Source organism: Amyelois transitella, chromosome 20 (assembly GCF_032362555.1).
Source record: "Amyelois transitella isolate CPQ chromosome 20, ilAmyTran1.1, whole genome shotgun sequence".
NCBI classification, from domain to species: Eukaryota; Metazoa; Arthropoda; class Insecta; order Lepidoptera; family Pyralidae; genus Amyelois; species Amyelois transitella.
Window position 1 is genome coordinate 7,427,791 of NC_083523.1, and position 22,851 is coordinate 7,450,641.

Genomic DNA, 22,851 nt, shown 5'->3' on the forward strand with positions numbered 1-22,851 from the left:
AGCAATGGAGGAACTTTATTGTCCTTCTAACATTAGTAATGGCGAAAATTGTACTGTTGGTCGCTCTGATCGTGTTTGTGGCTATTCAGGTAAAGTAAAAATATTTGTATAAGTAATAAGGCGTTCTTAGAGAAAGTCAGATACTTTCACTATCTTTACTTTACTTATTCTGCGTAGTACACGTTTGAACCATTAATCTTTGGACTGACCGGACATCACCGAAGGCCTGAGACTTATTTCACACGCTCTGATTAAGTACGCAATAGTTCGCAAAATTGCCGCACCTCTTGAAATATTTACCCAAGCTTGTGTTTTTAATATAAAAGTATCCTTATGCTGGTCTAATAATGAAGAAAATACCATGTAGCGGGCCAAGTGTTGCTCTTCCCGCGCAGATTTAAAAAGGCAACCTACCCGTTTTTATCTGGATCTCGCTTCCATCACTAAGCCATCCAATTTAACGTTGCTTTCGAGACTTGTAGTTAATGGTTCTTCTACCCCATAAAGGATATACCTGTCACAATCTGGATAACAATTGAGTGAATAAAATACCTATTTTGTAGTCAATAAAATACCTAAGGTATCATAGGCATTTAACGCCCACTTAATTTCAATTCAATATATTATTGAATAAAATGATTGGATTAAAAAACTGTTTAGAAAAATAGTTTTATTGTCAAAAAAAGAATACAAAAAAGTAACACATATATGTTATCAGTCATATAAGATTATGAAAACAAAGACTTTCTGAATAGCCTGTCATTGGCGTTACTGAACATACAGTTTTTAGTAACGCCCATATATTTATTTACATAATATCTTAATAAACACATATATTTCGACTTAGAGCCGTACAAAACTTAAAAGTATATTATATTATCTTTTTTTAGATAGCATCATAATTATCATTATATGAACTACAAATACTAAAATATTATAATTTTATAACACTTTCAAACATCTCGTAATTTCTACTTAATCATCTATAACAAAAATATTTCACTTTTAACATGTTCTATAACAATAGAAGATCAATTTTAAAAGGATTTTAATAAAAAATCAGATTATTATTAAAATGCCTATTGGGCGCTATTCACCGTAGGTGGCTAATGACGCCCCAAAACAGTACGTCAATTAACGCCCTGAAATGAAGTAAATTAATATTATAGCTTAAACATAAATGAGATCAGTAATCAACTTATATATCCTACGGACTATTCAGAGTATCAGTAATCAGTCTTACAATCCTTTGAAATTTTAATACTTTTTCTATTTATTCGCAATTTGAACAAATGAAGTCTTTGTCACGTTTTATGAGGCCAACACACTCCTCATGGTACCACTTCTTGCAAAATTTACATTGTCTCATGTCCAATTTTTGATTTGATTTGATTCTGAAAATGTTGTTGAACAATAGGTTTATTCAACTTTTGTGCACGAGCTGGGTTCATTATTTGCGGTTTTCGTTTACTAATGGATGGATTTCTTTTTAAAAAGTATCTTAACCAATCTACGCCGGCAATCCTTTTGGATTTATTGAAATTATTTTTTATGTCATATCTCTCGCAAAATAAGAAAGCTTGTTTTCTTATGAATTTAGGCGTTAGTGGAATCCCAATACTAGCAAATCTTTTTATCCGCGATGCTAAATCTTTTTCTTGTGTATTCGTTAAAATAGGTTTTCTCCCCAAACGTTTAATTTCTTGACCTGTTTTTAAATGGTCTCTTAAAGTTCTTCGCGGAATATTATACCTTGCCGCTGCTGATCGCTGAGTCAAATGACCTCTTTGCACAGGTTTAATGGCAACTTTCATAGTGTCTTCAGACCATGACTCCCCTCTTCTTTTACGTGTGGAATGAGATGGATTCATTTCCCGGATCTGTTAAAAGCAAATCATTATGAAATAAAACACATCGATTTTCGCCTTGTATAAATACGCCCACTTAGGATAATAGCGCCCATACAGGCTATTGACGCCCAAACCTCACGTCACGGGGCGTTATTACCCGAATAGCACCTTGTACCTAGTTCTCATATTTTCACACATAATTACAAACAAATCAATCAAATTGTCAATGAAATATGAATAAAGATATCTAAATAGAACGCTTATCACAAAATTAGACATGTAAATTACAGAAAATGAATTAAAACTTACGGATTTGTCGGAGTATTTTTTATAAGAACAGCGTGCACTGCCGGCGTCCTTCAAGTTCGGTTCACAACTGAGCGACCGATGGCCTGAGCGGCGCCGCGTCGCGTCCGCGCGTTTCTATTGGTTTATTCTATGTGTGCATGAAGTATAACGTAACTCGTGCGGCATTATCTCCGATTTTTAGCATTCGGGCGTTTTTACACATTGGGCGTTAAATGCCATACCTACCTTATTTAGAAATTGAATACATTTTGTGAAGTTTTTTATATAACGATGTCTCTCACTACCCCTATGGGAGACAGTTTCTATATCGTAATCGTGATGATACAGCTTAGCCAAGCAGCACCGAAGCCTGATGATGGCACGCAGTCGCCGACCGCAGAGTCTGCTTCTAAGAAGCCGGGAGACGGCTCATCTACAATAATCTTGGCAATCACGCCCCCTGTCCCCAAAGAAGTGGAGGTAAGAAAGAATTTTGTACTGTGCTCTTCTAAACTGTACTATTCTGCCCCCGTAGCATGGCACGGGGGGCGCCTTTTTTACCGCGCGAAAACCTATCGCTATCTCGCTTTTTATTATGACGTGAAGCGATAATTTTTCGCGAGATGGAAACGGCGTCGCGCGTACTACGTACTACAGGGGCTGATCCGGAAGTTGTACTATCATTGATGTAGCGGGAACAATAGTTCTGGCTTAACCGCCACAAAGGGAAGATTATTCGCCAGGCAAAGGCTCATGCCTAGGGAACCGCGCGACAGACGTTGAGTCGTAGGTTGATTATGCTCCAATTCGTGGGAACTTTACTATAAATTAACGACAAAACATAATATTCGGTAGATCTATAATGTGCTACTTACTAAACTTCTATAAATTTAAATTCCAGGCCAAGAAACACACGGCGGAAGCATCGGAAACGACGCCAGCAGTAGTTACAGCAGTGTAATAAAAATAGTTTAATTTGTACAAAACACCTTTGTTTACATTACAATTGTGTGTCTGTGTTGTAGGTAAATATAACCGGAATTATATGTAAGTACTTGAAACCTTAATAAAAAATAAACATGTATATGTAAGACTTGATGAAATAAATTTTCCATTCCATATGTTCGTTATTAGTAATGTTTTTTCCGAAGAGGGAAAATAAATCTACCTTTTATTTTACGTTACACTGGTTATTAATATTACGAGGGCGACACTGAAACTTTTTAGAACTGGCCATTTGTTATTTATATAATACTAGCTGTCCCGGCAAACGTTGTTTTGCCATATAAATAATGTTTAAGTAATTTCTAGTTAAAAAAAAAAATGTTAAGGGTGGACTGGACATCCCTTAACACTAAATGCTGTTTTGAGGATTTTCCCGGCAATTATTCGAATATTTCTCACCTTTTAAACCTTCCCTAGACCTCCACGAATAATTCAAGACCAAGAAAAATAAATCCGTTCAGCCGTTCTCGAGTTTTAGCGAGACTAACGAACAGCTATTCATTTTTATATATATAGATAGATAGATAATAGATAAAATTAAATCGGATTTCTAAAATTGAACTCTTTAGCAATAATAATGAGTAAAAATTTCATTCAATTGAAAATAATTCATGCCAAAAATATGAATTTAACGCGAGGAAATTTTCGTGCAATGATTTTTTATGACTTTCGGTGTAAGTTAACTCAACAACTTTTACAACTGGTTCAATGAATTTAAGCGTGGTCGGTCTAATCTCACCGATGATCTGCGTGAGGGACGGCCTTCTACGGCGACGACTGAAGAAAACATCAGTGTTGTGCGGCGTATGATAGAGTTGACAAAAGGCTGACAAACTGCAGATTCGGACAAGTCTAGGCATTGGTATGAGCCAAATGCATAAAATCCTCCATGAACATTTAGAGGTCAGGAAGCTTTGTGCCCGGTGGATACCCCATAATTTGACTAAGCCCCAAAAACTCCGTCGTGTTAATTGGTGCCGTGATATGATTGAAAAATTTAACGGAGGTGACTCAAATGCCGTATTCGACATACTTACGGGTGACGAAAGCTGGATTTATTGTTATGATCCAGAAACTAAAAGGCAGTCGGCCCAGTGGGTGTTTCCGTTCGAGGAGTTGCCCACAAAAGTGAAGAGAGGTCGAAGTGTGGGAAAAAAGATGGTGGCTTCGTTCTTCGGAAGGACAGGCCATTACGCAACAATTGTTTTAGAGGATCAAAAAACAGTTAATGCAGAGTGGTACTCCAATATTTGTGTGCCACTTGTCTTTGAAAAAGTTCGGGAAAAACGACCTCGCAGCAGAATCCTCCTTCATCACGACAACGCCTCGGCGCACACCGCCAGGCGAACCATCGACTTTTTGGAGACATCAAATGTGGAATTACTGGGTCACCCGCCATGCAGCCCCGACCTTGCACCTTGTGATTTCTATTTATTCCCCAAAATAAAAGAAAAACTTCGCGATAAACGTTTTGTGAACGCTGAGGAAGCAGTCGCTGCGTTTGAAAGGGCCGTCGAAGAGACACCTAAGGAAGAGTGGGCAAGGTGCTTCTCCCAATGGTTCCATCGGATGCAGCAATGTATTGACGTAAAGGGACACTATTTTGAAAAGATATAATAAAACTAATATTAAAGTAGAATGCTCAGTTTTTGATTTTCTAAAATCATTCAGTTTGACCCTCGTATAAATGCGAAAGTAATTATTTTTTTATTTATATACATCAAGGAAAAAAAAAAATAGAACTTAAACTAAAGAGAAATTCAGTACAAGGGCAATAGTTATTTCTAGAGAAATTGTTTGTTTGTTGTTTCTCCACGCGTTATCTACTGAACCATTTCTGTTTGAAATTTTTCTTAAATATCATTGAAGGACATACGGTACCTTTCATTCTGGTAAAATTTAAAGATCGTGTGCGATTTGCGGAAAACCTTTATTCTTTTGTAGGTGGCGCAAGTTCGCACCTAAATAGTTAATTATACTATAAAAAAATCAGATAACCAAATGAAACCAAAATAATTATGACCAACTGTTATATTGAACTGTAAATATCATAATAAGAAAGAAATGTCCCTGGCAATGGTACTTGAAAATATAAGAATCTACGTCTTTTCAGCGCACGCAGTTTTCCACCAGAACGTAACCACTTCTACAGTCTCATATTATTCCGAAATCTTCATTCAATGTTATCAATGTGCAGAAAAGAATAGTATATCCCTGACGCTCCCTCTAGAAGGCAGATCTACGGACGGTAGCGCGACCGCCCCGGCACTGCCCGCACGGTATCTAGACGTGCATTCTGTGCCTTGTATGTAGAGGGTTACCTGAAAGAATAATTCTTGACCATAAAATCATGCCGTTCCCGGAGAGAATGATTCATACCTATAGAAACGTCTCTAACTGAAAGAGCATCGGTTAGTATGCAAACTAATGTATGATTTTTTTAAACTTCGAAAATTGTCATTGGTACATAGCCGATGTGGGATTTGAAACGGTGTTTTTATTCGGATCACGCATTTAAATGGGCACCTTAACCACCGACACTTTCAACATATGTAACAAACTAATAACGTAATTTCTGTGCAATACAGACACAAAAAAAACAAACAAACGTATAATATGTATTTACCTGTGGTGGTGGAGTATGTCTGCTAGGTTCGCTGGAGAGTGGAACGGAACGTGCTTCCTTCCGTCTCCGCTTGCAGTTGGCGCGACGGTTCTCGTGCCGGCGACCGCCCGATACGCCGGTCGAAGGTTCTAGAACATTTCCTTTTCCATTTTCAATCGGTGAAAATAAGGAGGGTTTTTCAGAACGAATGAAACCGGAGTATTGTTTTTTGTCTTATCATTTAATTAAAGTTGCAGAAACAGGTTGGATTCAGGCCGCTTTTGGCCAGTCAAGGTGAAAATCTTAGGGTATAACTATACCTACGTCTGATAAATGAAGTTCCGAAGTAGTAAGCATTCCAATAAGTTTCGTTCTAACTATAGTTTAAACCCGCGAAGTGGACCTTTCATCGCCGAGCGCTATTAAAATTCTTTGAAGATGAGCTCAGGATTTTGTGAAAATCAAATATATGGTAATGCCGTGTGGTTTCCACCACTTTAGAATAGAACCACTCAATCTTTCATGGATGTTGTTAAAGGCGACTAAGGTATAGGCTTATAAACTTGGGATTCTTCTTTTAGGCGATCATTGAGCCTAACAGCTAAATGCGGCCTATCAGTCTTTCAAGACTGCTGGTTCTGTCTACAAGGGATATAGAAGTCACTTTATGTATGTATGTGGTAACAAGACATTTCACCTTCACTTTCGTCTCTCGGCATGGGCGGTGGTAGCGGCTGCGGCGGCAGCACCACGCGGTTGATACTCACCCGGCGACTGTCTATCAGCCGCACCAAGCATTCTAAAGCCGTCTGCTTGTTCTATATTTAAAAAAATAGCAAATTTTCATAAAAAATGTCGTTCAATTAAATTGATAGTGAATACAGTTTTACAATTTGATTTACTTTTGATTCGAACCTAGGTCAAGCCTGAATTTTTGTCTTGAATTCTGCTTAAGTATATTGAACTTGTCTGTATAGTGACGAACTGTGGCATAAGTTTAGTAAGTATGCTATATCTATAGATGGCGACCATAGCAAGTACGCAGCTTCACCAATTTGATTCAACTATTGTGACGTTATCAATGTCTTTGTAGGAAGCTGAATTATGATATTACAAATTAGGGGACAATTCCAAAATTTCCACATAAATCTGGTGCATAATCAACGTATACGAACCCTGATCTCTGTTAGTAAGGGGTCAAAAGCGGCCGGGTCGGTGGAGTCTTTCAGCGCCTCCCAGGTTTTAAACAGCTTGCGGTCAGAGAGGCGCACTGAGCTTTCCAATTCTCGAATCTCTAGAAATTAATGAATACAATAATTGGAAAACACTCGAAGTGTACACAATCTACTTGCAAGGTTTTATTTCATCTTGACCTGACCGAATTGGTTCTGCCGAAACAACCAGGCTATTTTCTTTTTTTGGTTTTTAGCCCTAGATCTTCGTCTCCTTCTTATTTGTGTAATTAGACAGAGACGCAATTGATTGATCTAATTTGAAAAGAAAAGTCATTTGACGTTATTTTCATAATCCGACATTTTAAAAATTGCTACTCAAATATACTTCCGCGCATTACGACATTATAAAGCCCCACCAGTGTCCCTCAAGCTGGCGAGGTGCGTGGTGAGGTTGAGCCGGCGCGCGCGCACCGCCCGCCGCTGCGCGCGCGTGCGCGTCACCACGTCGCGCGCGTTGCGCACCTCCGCCGCCAGGGCGCACACCTCGCGCGCCTCTTGTTCCAGGCGACGTTCCAGTTCACTAGAAATATATTTTTCTCTGTGTCATATGATTAATTATCTATGAGTGTCAATGTCATTGTCAAGAGAGAGAATTAAACAGTTTGTAACGGACATACAATAAATCAGTTTGTCATGGCGTCATCATCAGACCGAAGCTTGAATTTGTTTTATTTCATAAATTCCTATATGAAACATTCTCTATAAACAAAAGTCTGTGTTTTTACACGATAAGCTCTGGAATTATCGGACGCATTTTGAATATTTTTTGTAAAGCTTTAAATATTGACAATATTGTTCATATTTCTTATAATTAAGCTAAAATATAAACGGTTCTAGCTTAGAAAGTGAATCAACTTGTTAAAAACTTTTTAACTCTGCTATACTAGTTATAAGGAATATGTTATGGCGCCTTGGCACAAGTAATTCAGTATGACAATTTCAGTTGACGTAAAAAATTACATAAAGTTATTATTGGAGCGCATAAAACAATTTTATTGCCAAGATTAAAAATTAGAATGCATAAGACAATGGGTTTACAAATACCTCGGGTATTCCCCTGTAACTCTGGCGTAAGACTGTATGTTACGTATCACCTCGACGAGATGGTGTAGCTGGTCGCAGAACTCCGGCAGTTGTTCCGGGGAGAGGTACTGCCCACCGTACCTTAAAATTTGACTACATATATAATGGAAAAGTTTATGAAGAAGAAACCAGTGGTAAAATAAAAATGCGTGACGACGCGCAAGGAGGTGCATGTTTAAATCCTACCACGGCCATATACTAGTGGATCTTTTCTAAGTTATTTATACATTAGTTTGAGTGCTAACTGATACTCTTACGGCAAGGAAACCTGCATATTCAAGCAACTTAGATGTGTAAGCATGTTCTATGAGTTGGGTTCCCCTGCAAAAGATGAGGCGATCAGAATCACTTCTTGTAAAAACCTGAATGACCTGAGGAGTACGTACGCAACCGGGCCTTAACGCCTGGAGAAACAAGAAGATAAGGACTCTTAACCCATTGTGCCCTGGTATAACTAAAATGCCGTTATCTGCCAAATCCTTGTTTGAGGTAAAACGTCAAAAACTGCGGTAAAAATTTAAACTGATGCCATTCATCAATGAGAACGCCTATTTATGACTTAAAGGTACCAAAAAGTCGTATACAGATCGAAAGAGATTTTTTTTTCTTATTTTACTGGTAAAAAAGGTGTAAATCCTGATGTCAGATAACGGCATTTTAGTTATACCACGGCAGCATTGAGCTCTCACCTCAGATCAATATTGGCGGCAAACTGATTATCATCTATAGGGGCGCTACAGCTGTAACTCGCGCCATCCTGATTGGAGGAGCCGAACATTTGCTCATCCTCGTTCGTGGCGCTTCCGCAGCCCGCGTCTTCGCTTATACTGAAAATAAATGTAAATTTTTAAGATTCTCAGTCCAATTACACACCCTATCAGCTGCGCCGCCGTTCTTTTTAACTTTTCTTATGCTAGCTATAAAAACAACATTTGAGCATTTAATTAGTAGGTACAAGTTAAGAGAAATCTGTACGGATTGTAGCAATAGGGAAGCCATTTTTTGTGCTCCATAGGACAGATCCGCCATAGTGACACGCCAACTCCCTGTAAAAACAGGCGACTAAAGAGTCAAAGAACTTATGATTAATAAGAATTGTCAAAACTGTGCCGTGTGGTTCCCGGCACCAATACAAAAAAGAATAGTACCACTCCATCTCTTTCCTATGGATGTCGTAAAAGGCGACTAAGGGATAGGCTTACAAACTTGGGATTCTTGTTTAGGCGATGGGCTAGCAACCTGTAGCTGCAGCAAAAAACTGTTTGAATCTCAATTCTATCATTGAGTCAAATAGCTGAACGTGGCCATTCAGTCTTTTCAAGACTGTTGGCTCTGTCAACCCCGCAAGGGATATAGACGTGACCGTATGTATGTATGTAGAATTGTCAACACACACTCACACACTGGATGTAAAAGAGAGGTTCTTGTCGAGCGTCGTGTACCGGTGATGTTCCCCGCGTAGTTTACCGAGCAACCGGCCTAAAAGGCGGGATTGTCGACCTCCGCCGTCCATGATGGTAAAATGTTACTGGCTGACTGTGATCATGCAGAAGAGAAGACAAATTAAAAAAAAAGCAGATCGTGATATGCCCGGGTACCTACATCGATAAACCTAACCTAAGCATGCTAGGGTGGACGAACGATATGGCGCGTACATGGACATACGAGTACGTTGCTACTTCATGATCCGGCCATTCTACACCAGCTATATAGTTCGACAATCAACGTTGACAATTTACCCAACCAAACTAGGGAAAATCGTTTGTGTAGGGTGTCCAAGGTATGTGAAATGGAAAAGCCAGGGGTGAAGCGGGGAGGCAGACCCCCGCAGTGAAAAAACTTAATTGTGAGACGGCAGATTTGTTAGGTTCCTACCAATCACAATTCTTTCACACACGTTATGCTTCATAATACTGGAGTCGCCATTATTATGAAGCATAACGTGTGTGGCGATATCTCTTTGTTCAACATCAAAAGCCAAGTAAAGATTCTAAATCGCGCAAGTAAGATTGAATGTAAGTGTGTATTTAGGTACTACGTTTGTTCGCCATTGAAAGTTTGCAGTTATACTTAATACCTAATTGGTAGTTAATCAGATTGTATGTAAACTTTTTAAGTAGCGGGCAACAGCTAGTAATTAAAAAATATTTATAAAAACCTCACTTTTCTGTAGGTTAAGCAGTCCTTGGTGATGCCGGTTTTTGTTTGTAGATGCGCAAATATCCATTTTATTGCGATTAAAACTTTAGCATCGTGATAGTGACCAGTGTAGGACGAGTGGTGTCAGGTCCATAGGTGACGGTGACAAATTTATTCTTTTTAAATTTTATGCCAGTTAATTAAGATGAAAACTATTTGCATTATTTTAAAAATACTTAATTACGGTACATGATCTTTTTATTTTCCCTCCTAACAACTTATTACTGTAGTAATTAATACTAAATGTACAATCTCCAATGTTGACTCAATGGTATTATGTGCAAAATTTTTACTTAGGTAGGTAAGTTATGTACCTACATTATCTTATTATAAAATTCTCGTGTGACAATGTTCGTTTCCGTACTGCTCCGAAACGGCTAGACCGATTCTCTTGAAATTTTGTGAGCATATTGAGTAGGTCTGAGAATCGGCCAACATCTATTTTTCAAACCTCTTAGTGGTAAGGGTTGTCCCTTAACACATCATATAAAAGTAACGTCTAGGTATATCCTAAAACAGCGACAAAGGAAACATTACATACTAAAAATGAAACAATCAATTTTTTTAAGTATTTAATTCATATAAAAATACAATTACCAATATACATAATCGCGTCATTGCCTGCAGGCATACATTAAATGACAATAAAACTAATGCAAAACATTAAATGCTTGAAGACGAACTTTAAGTACGAATAGGCACATGTCAGTCTGTGATACATCGAATGTAAGGTCTTTTTCACACTGGCGATAAACATATGAGAGAGCTTTTGATAGTAAATGACAAAGGAAACTATTCGAAAACTGGTTGTCTCTTTTTCTACTCTAAAATGCATTCACGCTCAGCCTTATAAGGAAATCAGTCTGATGAGGAAATTTTAAGTGAATAAAATCACGATGATCTTAGAGGATGCGATTCTATAAAAGTGTAGCCGTTCGGAGGTGTACAGAAATCCACCAATCAGAAACCGTTCGCAAACAATGGATCGCTGTGATTGGCTGGCATAGTTCTTGTTCTGTAGAATCGCAACCAACGTCATGAAAGTAGAATAACAAGATAGTCCATATAGTTTTCATCGTCTATTTTCAAACCGCCAGTGTAAAAGAGAAATGAATAAATTCATTAACTCTACTCTCTGAGCATCATTTTAAATTACGTGATTAAAAACACCTAAAAATAATGTTTTCACTATAACTAGGACTTTTGAAGATAGTCGGCAAAAAGTTACGCAGCCTGAGTTTTCAAAACCCTTCATTAGTCAGATTTAAAACCATTAAATCAGAGTACAATTGCAAATACGAAATATTAGTTCCACTAGTTTTAGTGAAAACGATTTCAGAGTTAAAGATTAAAAGAATGAGATTAATATTTGGCCGAAAAATTTACAAACTAATCCAATTGTGACGTTTAAAGTCTAGTTTGGCGTTGTCGTTAAGACAAGCAAAGTTAAAAATAAAATATAATCTCCTAGTAAAATAATACCTAATTGGGATACATCTGTTCAGTAAATAGGGGATTGCAAAATGCGAGGAAACAGAAAGATTATACTGAAGCGATTGATAAGAGCCGGCTTGGGACCAGAGTCCATAACAAAATATCTACACACAAATAAACATTTAGCATTCAACAATAAAGGCACAAGAAGAACACCCACCAAATTTGCAGCACTGTCTTTTGACTTAAATGGAAAAGCGTGTAACATTTCTCAATTGAGCTACCGGACTGTAAAGTGGTAAGGAATGACGCTTTTTTTTGAAGAGCTATGGAATTTCTTGTTAAGGGATGCCGTACCTAAACTTTACATAAAGACAAACGTAACAGATTTGCAAGTAGCACTCAAATGAACAAAGAAATGCCGCGATCCAAATCCGTGCAGAGTTTGAGCAATTTAGGACCGCTGTGTGTGGAAAGCCTTTCAATCCAAGTTAGAAGACAGTGCCACTGGTCCCAGCGTATCTTAACAGCGCAAAAGGGATTACCACAGTCCTGATGAGAATCCACCTGGTGGTACGCGGACGCGTTTTGGCGGTTCTACTTTGGGTGGTTCCGCTTTAGGTTCAGCGGCGGTGGGGGAGGACTGGGGTGGGGATGGTTCAGGCTTGCTCTCTGGAGCTGGTTCAGTCTTAGCTGGGCTCTCGGGCTGAGCGGGGCTTGGCTCTGGGGGCGGTGCGACCTCCTGCGGTGGGGTCTCAGCTTGCCCGTTTTGGGTTGGTGATGTGCCGTTCTGTGGCTTCGGGGGCTCGTCGCCTTGTCCTGAAATGGTTAAATTATCATATAAAAGATATTGTTTCTATAAATTGAATGATCTACCACATGTCAAACAAGGTAAAACGTATGTAAGGTGAATGGCATCACTTGACACCGGAAGTACATAATTGGTTGCGAAAATAAGATAATGGTTTGTATGTTACTGGGGTCAAAGACTTAATAAAAAGTTAAATGGCAGACTGTAGAAGAAGCATTTTGAGACATTTTCATTTTAACAAATAATTTCATGCGGAATCATCATAAATTTAAGTATTTGCAAAAAGCATCGGTGAAAATTCATGTGATCATGTTTGATAAGCCACAATTTGTTTCAAAGTTTATTAAACTGTTATGTCACCGCTTCATCTCGTAAGGAGGCATTCACCCGCGTAAATATTTGCCCTGTAAGATAAGAGGTCATTCAAGCTACAATTGGCCTAGTTTTGTATATTAACGTTCTATAGGCCTATGTATGATATAGCTTTTAGTCTTGGTTGCATCCTCATCACTTTGGAGAGGAGCCAGGGGTATGCCTTTGACCATGGATCCTGGATTGGTGAGTCAGTAAACCGTACATGTTTTGGATCGATCATGATAACACACATCCAGTTACCTGAATGTGCAGGTTTCCCCATAATATTTTCCCTTACTGTTACACCGTTCTGGTCATGTTATTAGCAATATTAAATAATATTATTATGTATGACTCAATATCCTTTACCAAAGCAATATTATGGCATTGTTATAAAAACACATAAAGAAGTGTTTTAATGATTAATAGCGATTAATATTATTTTTATATATTCGTGACTAATGCGCGACTGATAAATAACCAGATTCCCAGAATTTGAAAGAGAGCAAGGATCTTTAGCAGTTTAAAAAAACTCCTCATAAGGTAGGTTATTAAACACGTAGTGTCCACTTCCTAGATGAGGACTTTCAAGTTTCATGATAGTGTTACGTATGTAATAATACGTTAAACAGCATGCTTCTCTCAAAGCCTTATTAAGGGAAAGATATGGAGTCATTCTATTCCGAAACGCCGCAACCACACGGCGTTTTAAAATAAAACCACACGGTTAGCATATTCACTGCTAAAATTGCGTAGGTACACCTTCTTAAATGTTTCTACAAACGACGTTGCCCGCGTTCTCAGCAGTAGAGTTCTTAAAGACAAACGATCATCTCCACTTACCGGCATTGGCAACACCCGGGAACTGACGCCTGCCACGCGGGGGCTCCGGATCCCCGCCGAAGATGTCCGTGTGCCCGCCGCCAGGGGGGCGTAGCACCCTGCTGGACATGCGCGGCGCCTCGCCGAGACCAACGTTGAACGATGTCGAAGTCATTTTTGTTTCTGTAACCGATGTAATATTAACATTAGTATAACATACATACATACATATAATGACTTAAAGATATATTTTACGCAGTAAACTGGCCCAACAGTCGCGAATGGGCGGAAAGGTCACGTTCAGCTGTAAGGTTTAATGATGGAATTGAGGTCCAAATAGTGACAGGTTGCTAGTTAGAATAACATTAGTACCCTAAACCCGTAAAACGACAAGCTTGCATGAAGACATTTAATAAATTGAAGTGACAGTTGACAGTGAATGAATGAAGCGAAAGAAGTATGCAGAGATCGTGGCAAGTGGAAAGATGTAATATCTGTTTACCCCGCTGAGATGAACGCAAAGGCGCAAGAAACTACATATAGGAAGGTCTCGATAGATACATATAGTCACGTCTATATAACTCGCGGGTCAGCCGGAGCCAACAATCATCAATCAAGACTGATAGGCCACGTTCAGCTGTTTGTCTTAATGATAGAATTGAGGTATAGAATAGTCTTGACGGGAGATGCTTTTTGGAGATCAAGATGGTACTCTATGGAAAAGGCCTACCTAAAATACTTAGGAGGCCAATTGCGTAGTAAGATGACGATGATAACGCATATCACTACAAAGTATATAAAGCGAAATCGCTTCCCGCGACTATCCCTGATACTCTGAAACTTCATAATAGATTTTGATGCAATTTTTTTAAATAGAATGATTCAGGTATATATACATATTATATGTAGATGCTACAAGTGCGAAGCCGGAGCGGATCGTTATGCCTATACATTATACATCGTCTATGATTTACGATAAAATCTACTGAAATATGAGCGTTATTATAAAAAAAAAAGTGACTCGGTAGGTTAATGTTAGTTTTCGGTAACGATTTAGGTCACCAACGATTGACACCAGTACACTAATGTTATTTGAAGTAGTTCGAAAGTAATAATTGTGATGGTTTAACATCAATACGAAACATTAACAAACATAGGTATATAAAACTAGTTTTGGATACGAGATAATTTCCAGAAAAAAATTATCATACATTTTTAAAAATTACTATGATATTCTAGAGAGTGCCCCCGTCTACGCTAATGTAAAACGAAATAATCCCGTTTACTTCTATTCCCTTGGGAATTTCGGGAAATCTTTTTTTAGACCAGCTGTTCGCGTTGTGCGTTTTCTGTCAGTCAGTCAAAGACTCATTCATGCAGTTTTATATTTAAAGATTTAGTAGATCAATGTAAGTCATACATATACTATATACGTCTATCTATTGCAGTTCCACGGCTAAACCGCTCGACCGATTTCAATAAAATTTTGTTCGAACCCCTTCTTACACAAACATTACTTTTTTTTTAATTCTGAAGGTCACGGAGGTTAAATCCAGGGCATATGTAACAAAATATTTTATATGCGCGCCTACTTAAACCTACTCTAGTATAGACGTAACTAATTAGGTAAAATAGAGAATTTAATTAGCATAATGCCACATTGTCTAAGGCACACGTCCCCGGCCGACTTAATAATGAATGCACATTGTCTCTGAAAACAATACGTCACGATAATAATTTCTAATTGTAAGAACACCATTAAATTAGTCATATACTTAGCGTTCAAAGACTTTCTCACATTGTTACCAGTACATACATTACCGCTTTTCTAGGAAATGTAATGTCGACGGTTTCTGTATTATGAATTATGGAATAAGAGATAGCTCTGTGAGTACTACAGACACATACTCACAATCACATTTTTATCCTTTACGGGGTAAACCGAGCAGGAGTAACGCCACATTCAGTACAATGGCTCATAATGGATTTGAATATGTATCACCATAAAAATAATATATTAAGTTAACAAATTAAAACCATTAATTATTACGATTAATAGAATTTGGTTCACACAATAAATCATATCGCATTAGAACAATCTACATCAAGAATCGTAGTTGGGAATAAAACTATTGTTCTAAATGATTAATCGTTCACTTTAGCACCATTCAGACCATATCACGAACAATAGTACCAACGTCACAAAAATATAATTGTTATACAAATTTGATCATGTAACAAGATTTTGCATACCTATAATACAGAGCCGGATTAACCCTGTCATGGGCCTGTAGGCACTACCATTTTCGGGCCCCTTTTCTTTACCTATTCTGACTGATAGTCATGTGATGTATTTTTTTTTGCCTTCTACTAGGGTTGCCAACATTTTAGTGTCAAAATATAGTATTTTTTAAGAAAAGCTTTTAAAAATATAGTACCTTGCACATAAATATAGTATTTTAGTAGGGAACAATAAAACATTACCTAAGTTACATTTTACTAATTTATTTTTTATTTTTTACTGGCCAAAAACTATATATTTTTGCACTTTTTAACAATTTTTTCTCTCCAATAAAACTGGCAGAAGGTTTATCGCAGTAAATTTTTAAATAACTATAAATCAAAAGCTCATTTTTAGTAGGTATAAAAGATATATGTGCTCTGTTTCTTTCTTCACACCATTTAGAATTCATAATCCTTTCTATGAATGCCGAAATAGCGGGAACACTTTTGTTTTAAATACTTTTGGTTTTGTGTATGTGAAAATCGTAAGTCTTCAAATACGGAGAACACATAAACTTTTAAAATTTACCTTGCAATCGCAGAACTCATATCACATATTGTAATTAAAGATACGTAGGTTATAGGTATTTTGAAAGTTTCGGAACTATTACGCTACAAATTATTATCACCCTACGGAAGCTTACAGAACGCACCCAACAAATCGGGGATTCCCCCAACGTACATGAAGTCCAGTTAGTTGCGATTCGAAGGATTATATTAGTTCTTATATTAGATACTAGATGGTTCTGTATGTATAAAGTGTTACAGGTGTTGAAAAAGAAAGAAAAGTTTTGTTAATTATCATTTTCGTTCAATTTGACGGCCTCTGTGGCGCAGCGGTAGTACGCTTGCCTGTGACACCGGGGGTCCCGGGTTCGAATCCCGGCCAGGGCATGATGAGAAAAGAACTTTTTCTGATTGGCCTAGGTCTTGGATGTTTATCTATATAAGTATTTATTATAAAATATAGTATCGTTGAGTTAGTATCTCGTAACACAAGTGTCGAACTTACTTCGAGGCTAACTCAATCTGTGTAATTTGTCCCGTATATATTTATTTATTAATTTATATTTAATTAAAAAAAAAATATTTTCGGAATGCAGTGCAGTGGGCGGGGCCCCTGTCGATGCTGGGCCCCTAGGCAGTTGCCTACTCTGCCTTAAGGTTAATCCGGCTCTGCTATAATACATATAAAAAAAACATTTGAACCGAAAGTGGAAAAGCTGATTTGAAATCGTGTAATTTTCTTTCTCCCGACGTTAATATCGGTTACATGGTTACCTCTCAGAAGCGGAGTCTGAGATGAGCTTTTTGAAAGTGAATCTATATTGGGTAGGTAGGTCAGGTCACTACACGAAGCGAATACCGTCCGACCTCCGCGAACTTTGTAGGAGAACCTAACTCATATTGGATCCACACTGCTTGAAATCATGTGTCATGAGGAGATCATGAGAAAACTAGTGTTCTGTCACTATTGTCCCCTACTGAAGTTTCTGTTTTAACCGACTTCAAAAAAGGAGGAGGTTCTCAATACGACCGTTTTTATTTGGCAAATATCCGGTTATTGTTCTCAGTTTGACCTGTATGTATGTTTGTCCGCGATTTTGTTACACTTGGAAAAAGGTTTGAGGAATTTAACCGACTTCAAAACTCTTTTTATACAAGTAATTTATCATATTTGTTGGGTGTTTGTTCCGGTCACTCCTTCGTTGAGATTTCGGGATTCGCCTGTGACTACGGTCACGAAATGGAAAGGCATTCACGAAGGGAAATGTGAAACGACACGGGGTGACTCCCGTCTGGAATTCGATATCCTCAACACGGAAGCCCTTGAAGTGGAAATCTAAACCAGATTGGATCACGATTAGTTCATTAAGTTCAGTAACTTGATGTGTAGGTTTTCTCGAGACAAGAGCATCAAGTTAGATTCAGTTCTCTCATTGCCACTAAAATCAGTGCATACCTACCTACTTATGTAATACGCGGTGAAAGTAATCAACTGAAAAGTACCTAACTCATAAAAAAGAGTTCAGGATTGCACCTACGTGGAATATTTGCAAAAGTAATCTACCAAACTTAACCAACAACATAACCAACTATAATAATCGTTAGTTACAATATTATTAGACACCTAATAATAGTGATAAATGTTTGAGTCACGATTTCCACTAACTACATGACTAACCGAAAACAATTTCGCGGTACTAAAACTTCAGATTAGACACAAACCATCATTCAAATCAGATAAAGGTATAATAAAATATCTTTCTTCTTCAAAAAAATTCAGCAATAACAGTTTCTATACACAATTTCGTCTTTATCCCTTACGGGATAGACAGGAACAATAATCTCGTAAGACTAAAAGGCCACGATCAGCTTTATGGCTTGATGATTGAATCGAGATTCAAATACTGACAGGTCCATTGCCAACTAACTTCCCCGCGTAAATCTAAAAACGACCAAAATTCCTATTCCCGCGGGAATTTCGGGAAATCCTCTCTTAATGCACTCCTAAACCACAAAAAACCTACAAGCTAACTTTCTAGGCTGAAGTTATATCAGTCAGTATGTAGGTATATAGATAAGTCAGTCAGTTATTCACTTTTTCTTTTATATGTATAATAAGAAGAATACGATACCTCCTTGAAAAATATTAGGTACCGTCCACTTAAAACGACTCACGAAAGTGCCGGAAGTGTATCATCAAGATGCGCGTATTTTGAGAAACGTATGTTGATACATTGGGCTTTATTTTAATCACAATACCATCGCTCATTTTAAAATTCACAAGGCGGATTAGAGTGGAAATGCCCTTAGTTCCGTTTTTCATAAAGTATTTTAATTATCTTATATTATTTTAATTATCTGCGAAAAAGTGTTCGGCTTTTAATAAATATTTAAAGGATCCTTAGCATAAATATTACAAATATATACACTTAATATACATTATCGTGAATATTTGACATATAAAGTCCCCCTATTTTCTGTCTGTATGTATCTATATGTGGACGGATTTTGTTCCCCTTTGAAATGTTGGAAAGAGGGTTTTCTGAGGGAGTTTTCCTGTGCGAAGCCGGGGCGGGTCGCTAGTAAGGTATAAAGGCGTGACATATATTATACGTGTATATAAACACTGATAGGTATTGATTGGAATGTTATTTTGTTTATTTTTCGTGTACCTATTTTTATCATTCATGTAACATGCTTAATTCTTGGTAATGATAAGATAGGCTATATTACAGGTTGATTATCATTTTATATGAGTATGAATCAAAAAATAAATGATTCATCAACCTATGTTCGTCCTCGTCGGCAGATCAAAGAATGTTTTCCAGTAAAGAAAAGAAGCATTTTATATCGCCTTATAAATAGGACAACACCTTCATGTAACCAAATACCTACTCCCAATATTAGTTGGTTTTCTAATAATTCATTTGAGTTGCAAAAAAAATTGCAATATACATTGTAGGTACATCATTTTCATCCTCTTGAAATTTTTAAGGTCTGGCTATAATACAGGAGAGGGATTAGTAAGTCAAATAGAAAAATTATGCACCATACTTTTAAATATAGTAATATGTATGTAATGTGATTATCAAACTGATGTCCATGAAATTGCATTCATGTGTGGAGTAAATAGGGTAATTTTCAAGTAGACGGAGCCGCGGGCGAAAGCTTGTAATTAAAAATAAGAGACTTCATGAATGATTGTCAATAAGTAAACCTCATCTGCTTGGATCCTGCTTACACAATCAATTGCATCAAAAATTAAAGGTTTGTCGTCTTACATATTTAATGCTATATAGATACCTACATATAAATTGATATAAACAAAGTGTAATCAAAGTACGCACTTCCACCCGACATTCGATCAGGCGGCCATAACTGGAATGTATATGTTGAACTTATATGGACAAGCCTATTTAAACATACCTTGTACAATCGAACACTAATGTGATTTAAGAAAATAACTTAAGTGCAAGAAATAAAAAAAAAATCTTAAAATTAATTATGCGCGTTTTGTTTCTTTTTCACATGAAGCATTAGACTTTATATGTAAACAATATTATAATAAATACAATATAATAGGTTTTATAATAATACTAATCTACTTACATACAAAGCTACTAAAGTTAAAATAAGAAATTCATTTTTAAGATACTTCATAATCCTACTAATGTAGTGTTGGAATAACTAGTAATGATTCACTAAGTAGTTATTCCGACACCCCATGAAAAGAATTTCTTAATTGCAAATAAACTGAGACATGAAAAGATTCCAGAAAATATAAGGAATAAGAACAATGTGCACAGACAGACACCCAACAGATATGGAAAGAATTTCTGAATTGCAAATCAGCTGAGACGTGAAAAGATTCCAGCAGATAATTAATCAGATGGTAAAATTAAAACATCCATACAGCTGAAGGTGTCCTTAGCCTAGACTATTCAGCTCCATCTACCATAACGGATAAACATGTGGTTTGGCAAAAGTAACATTATTGCTTGTGAATAGTTTTCCAAGAGATGAATATATGTATAATACCAAAAGGAGAGACGAGTATAGTGCAAGTAAGGTAGATTTTTAATGATTACAATTTTTTTTATCTAAAGTTACTGCCAGCCCTTATGGCACAGGGCACTTATAACTAATGGTTAGTTATAAGTGCCCTGTGTATTAAAACAAAAAATAAATATATAAAACGAAAAATTCAATACATTTTCTCACATCTTCTTAATAAAAATTATTATAGAAAAAAGTAAGTAATATATTTTTGAGCCTGAGTGTACCACTCCATGCATTGATATGCATGTGCAATACAACCACAATGTAAGGTAATGCATTGAAATAATAAGTCCATCTGTTTGCTAATTATACAATTAGCTTTTGCAGGGCTACTAAAAGTAGCCATATTCCCCTTCCAGGTTTCATCTGTCTCCATCAAATATTATCAATTGTTGTTGAATTTATTTGTTGCAAACACAAAAGCAAAATGAATTATTTTCTTTATAATATAAAGTAGTTTGGAGTTCGAGCTACATAAATTCTTAATTTCAACAAATAGGTCTTGCCTACTTCCATGAGTCTACTTGCATACATTAACTGCTGATTTAGAAAAAAATATAATTCAGACACCTTGAGATATCCACACAAAAGACCAACTATCGATATTCTAGGAATAAATGATTCCAATTCTGTGATAAAATAAGTAGCACCCATGTCATGGTAAGTACAAACTATAATAAATATTTGAAATTGATGTTTCCTGTATATTTTCTATGTGCATATATAATGAAATGGATAACTAAATATGTAATAATGCATGATAGATTGAATTATGAGCTGTGGATTTCAAAGCTCAGGGTCTAATAAGATAGCACTTGTACTGAGGCACCAAACCAACTTGATTAGGATATTTGAGTCAACTCTTCACAAAGTTAAAGACTGTCCTAAGTTTACCCTAACGGGGAGCACACAGCCCTGATATTTTTTATTGTATCATGTTTGTACTCTTGTCTTCAGGGGAAAAGCTTTGGAGCCGCATTAGATAAGAAAATTCACAAAAAGGTTCAAGTTACTATAATTCATATAAGAATTATATGTATGAAGGAAATATAACCAATTAAGTAATATAAGAAACATTGGATGGTTGAAAGGTTATGTTTAAAACAGTACATCATCAACATTAATTCAGTAATCAACAGTTTTAATAATTTTACAACAACCTTTCAAAGGTACGGGGTATGTAACTTCTTTTCTTTCTTAAATTAAAGAGATAACTCTTATTGGTGTAGTCAAGTGAAGAATTCTCCATTCATCTCTCTTCTCTGCAATTTCTTTTTTACTTGTTGGTATTTAACTTTACCAAACTGTTATAACAGTTAGATCATCCAAGTTCATACAGGCAATGGGCATATTAAAAGTGAATTCCATATGTTAAAATTTATCATAAAAAAAATGTTGAAGCAACTTTGACCAAGCAAATTAGGTACCTAGTAGCATGTTATAAAATACTTTAAGCATTGCATGATGTTCCGACTGTAGGGAAATGTAAGAGAATGACTACAAATGCTATCAATGAGGAAACCGGTTTTAACCGGTTAAAAATAGCAATAATACTGTATACAGATGAACGCACTAAGAACTAATTTCAAAGATTAGATGTTATTTAAAAAGGGATAACAGTAAATAAAATTAATTTATCAGAAACATCTAATCGAACGGTCTAATCGTTCATGCGGTTAATAACGGTCGTCCTTTGTCTGCGAAAAACCACGTTACAGCGCCCCATTTTTGTCTCAACAAAATTTATAGCGGTTCTTTTGCGAAATATTTAACTCTCTAATCTCACGCCCATGCCCAAGGAAATACCAAATTTCCTCCTACGGCATCTTAGCACATTGACCTTAGTAAAATATTGAAAAATAACGGCCCTCATTGGTTTTTATGCAGCCGAGATTTTCAGTAAAAATAATGCTAAATTACTTACCTGATTTAAATTAGATTGCACAAGATTTCGATTCAACAAACTAAGTCGGGAATAGCGTTTTACAAATAACAAAATCGTTTGAAAATTAGGTACTCACCTACCTACAGACAGCCAGCTAGCCTCCTTTTTCTTTTTGATTTGACTGACAAGTGTTGCCAACTAGCTCAACGAGCTGCAACTGCGCGTTAACAAAAAGCGACACAACGTGCACTGCGCGTTAACAAAACCGCGACACATAAACAAAATGGTCCTGACTAGGTATGTGATAACAAGAAAAAAGGCCTTCTTTGATTCGGTGTGCACGCAATTATACAAAGAGCTACAATACAAGATTTCGCCAAATCGAATCGATGTTTAATCGATTATGTCATACGGATGGGAACACTATCTAA

The 22,851-nt window shown here is 36.8% G+C and overlaps 2 protein-coding genes and 1 long non-coding RNA gene across 5 annotated transcripts; 1 reads left to right on the plus strand and 2 right to left on the minus strand.

Annotated features, from left to right (window-relative positions):
• The first annotated feature begins 42 nt into the window (after window positions 1-42).
• LOC106131515 (uncharacterized) lies at window positions 43-3,257 on the plus strand. The gene is made up of 3 exons (XR_001228516.2): window positions 43-89; window positions 2,487-2,618; window positions 3,040-3,257. It is a non-coding gene; the product is annotated as an uncharacterized LOC106131515 (long non-coding RNA).
• A 1,920-nt stretch (window positions 3,258-5,177) lies between these two features.
• On the minus strand, window positions 5,178-10,359 carry LOC106131538 (uncharacterized). The gene is made up of 9 exons (XM_060949997.1): window positions 10,230-10,359; window positions 9,467-9,602; window positions 8,756-8,893; window positions 8,028-8,147; window positions 7,340-7,503; window positions 6,924-7,042; window positions 6,446-6,566; window positions 5,770-5,897; window positions 5,178-5,464 (listed from the first exon to the last, which is right to left on the minus strand). The coding sequence occupies exons 2-9, from the start codon at window positions 9,577-9,579 to the stop codon at window positions 5,330-5,332; spliced, it is 1,038 nt and encodes a 345-aa protein (XP_060805980.1). The 5' UTR covers window positions 9,580-9,602; window positions 10,230-10,359; the 3' UTR covers window positions 5,178-5,329.
• Window positions 10,360-10,838: 479 nt separating this feature from the next.
• Window positions 10,839-22,708, minus strand: LOC106131642 (proline-rich protein 2). Of its 3 annotated transcripts, none has more exons than XM_060949858.1 (3): window positions 22,561-22,692; window positions 13,708-13,869; window positions 10,839-12,518 (listed from the first exon to the last, which is right to left on the minus strand). In XM_060949858.1, exons 2-3 carry the CDS (start codon window positions 13,859-13,861, stop codon window positions 12,241-12,243), a joined length of 432 nt encoding a protein of 143 aa, XP_060805841.1. In that variant the 5' UTR covers window positions 13,862-13,869; window positions 22,561-22,692; the 3' UTR covers window positions 10,839-12,240. The 3 variants fall into 3 exon arrangements, with proteins under 3 accessions (XP_060805841.1, XP_013186256.1, XP_013186255.1); XM_013330802.2 differs by having other exon boundaries at window positions 22,460-22,568; XM_013330801.2 differs by having other exon boundaries at window positions 10,840-12,518; window positions 22,557-22,708.
• Between the last annotated feature and the right edge of the window lie 143 nt (window positions 22,709-22,851).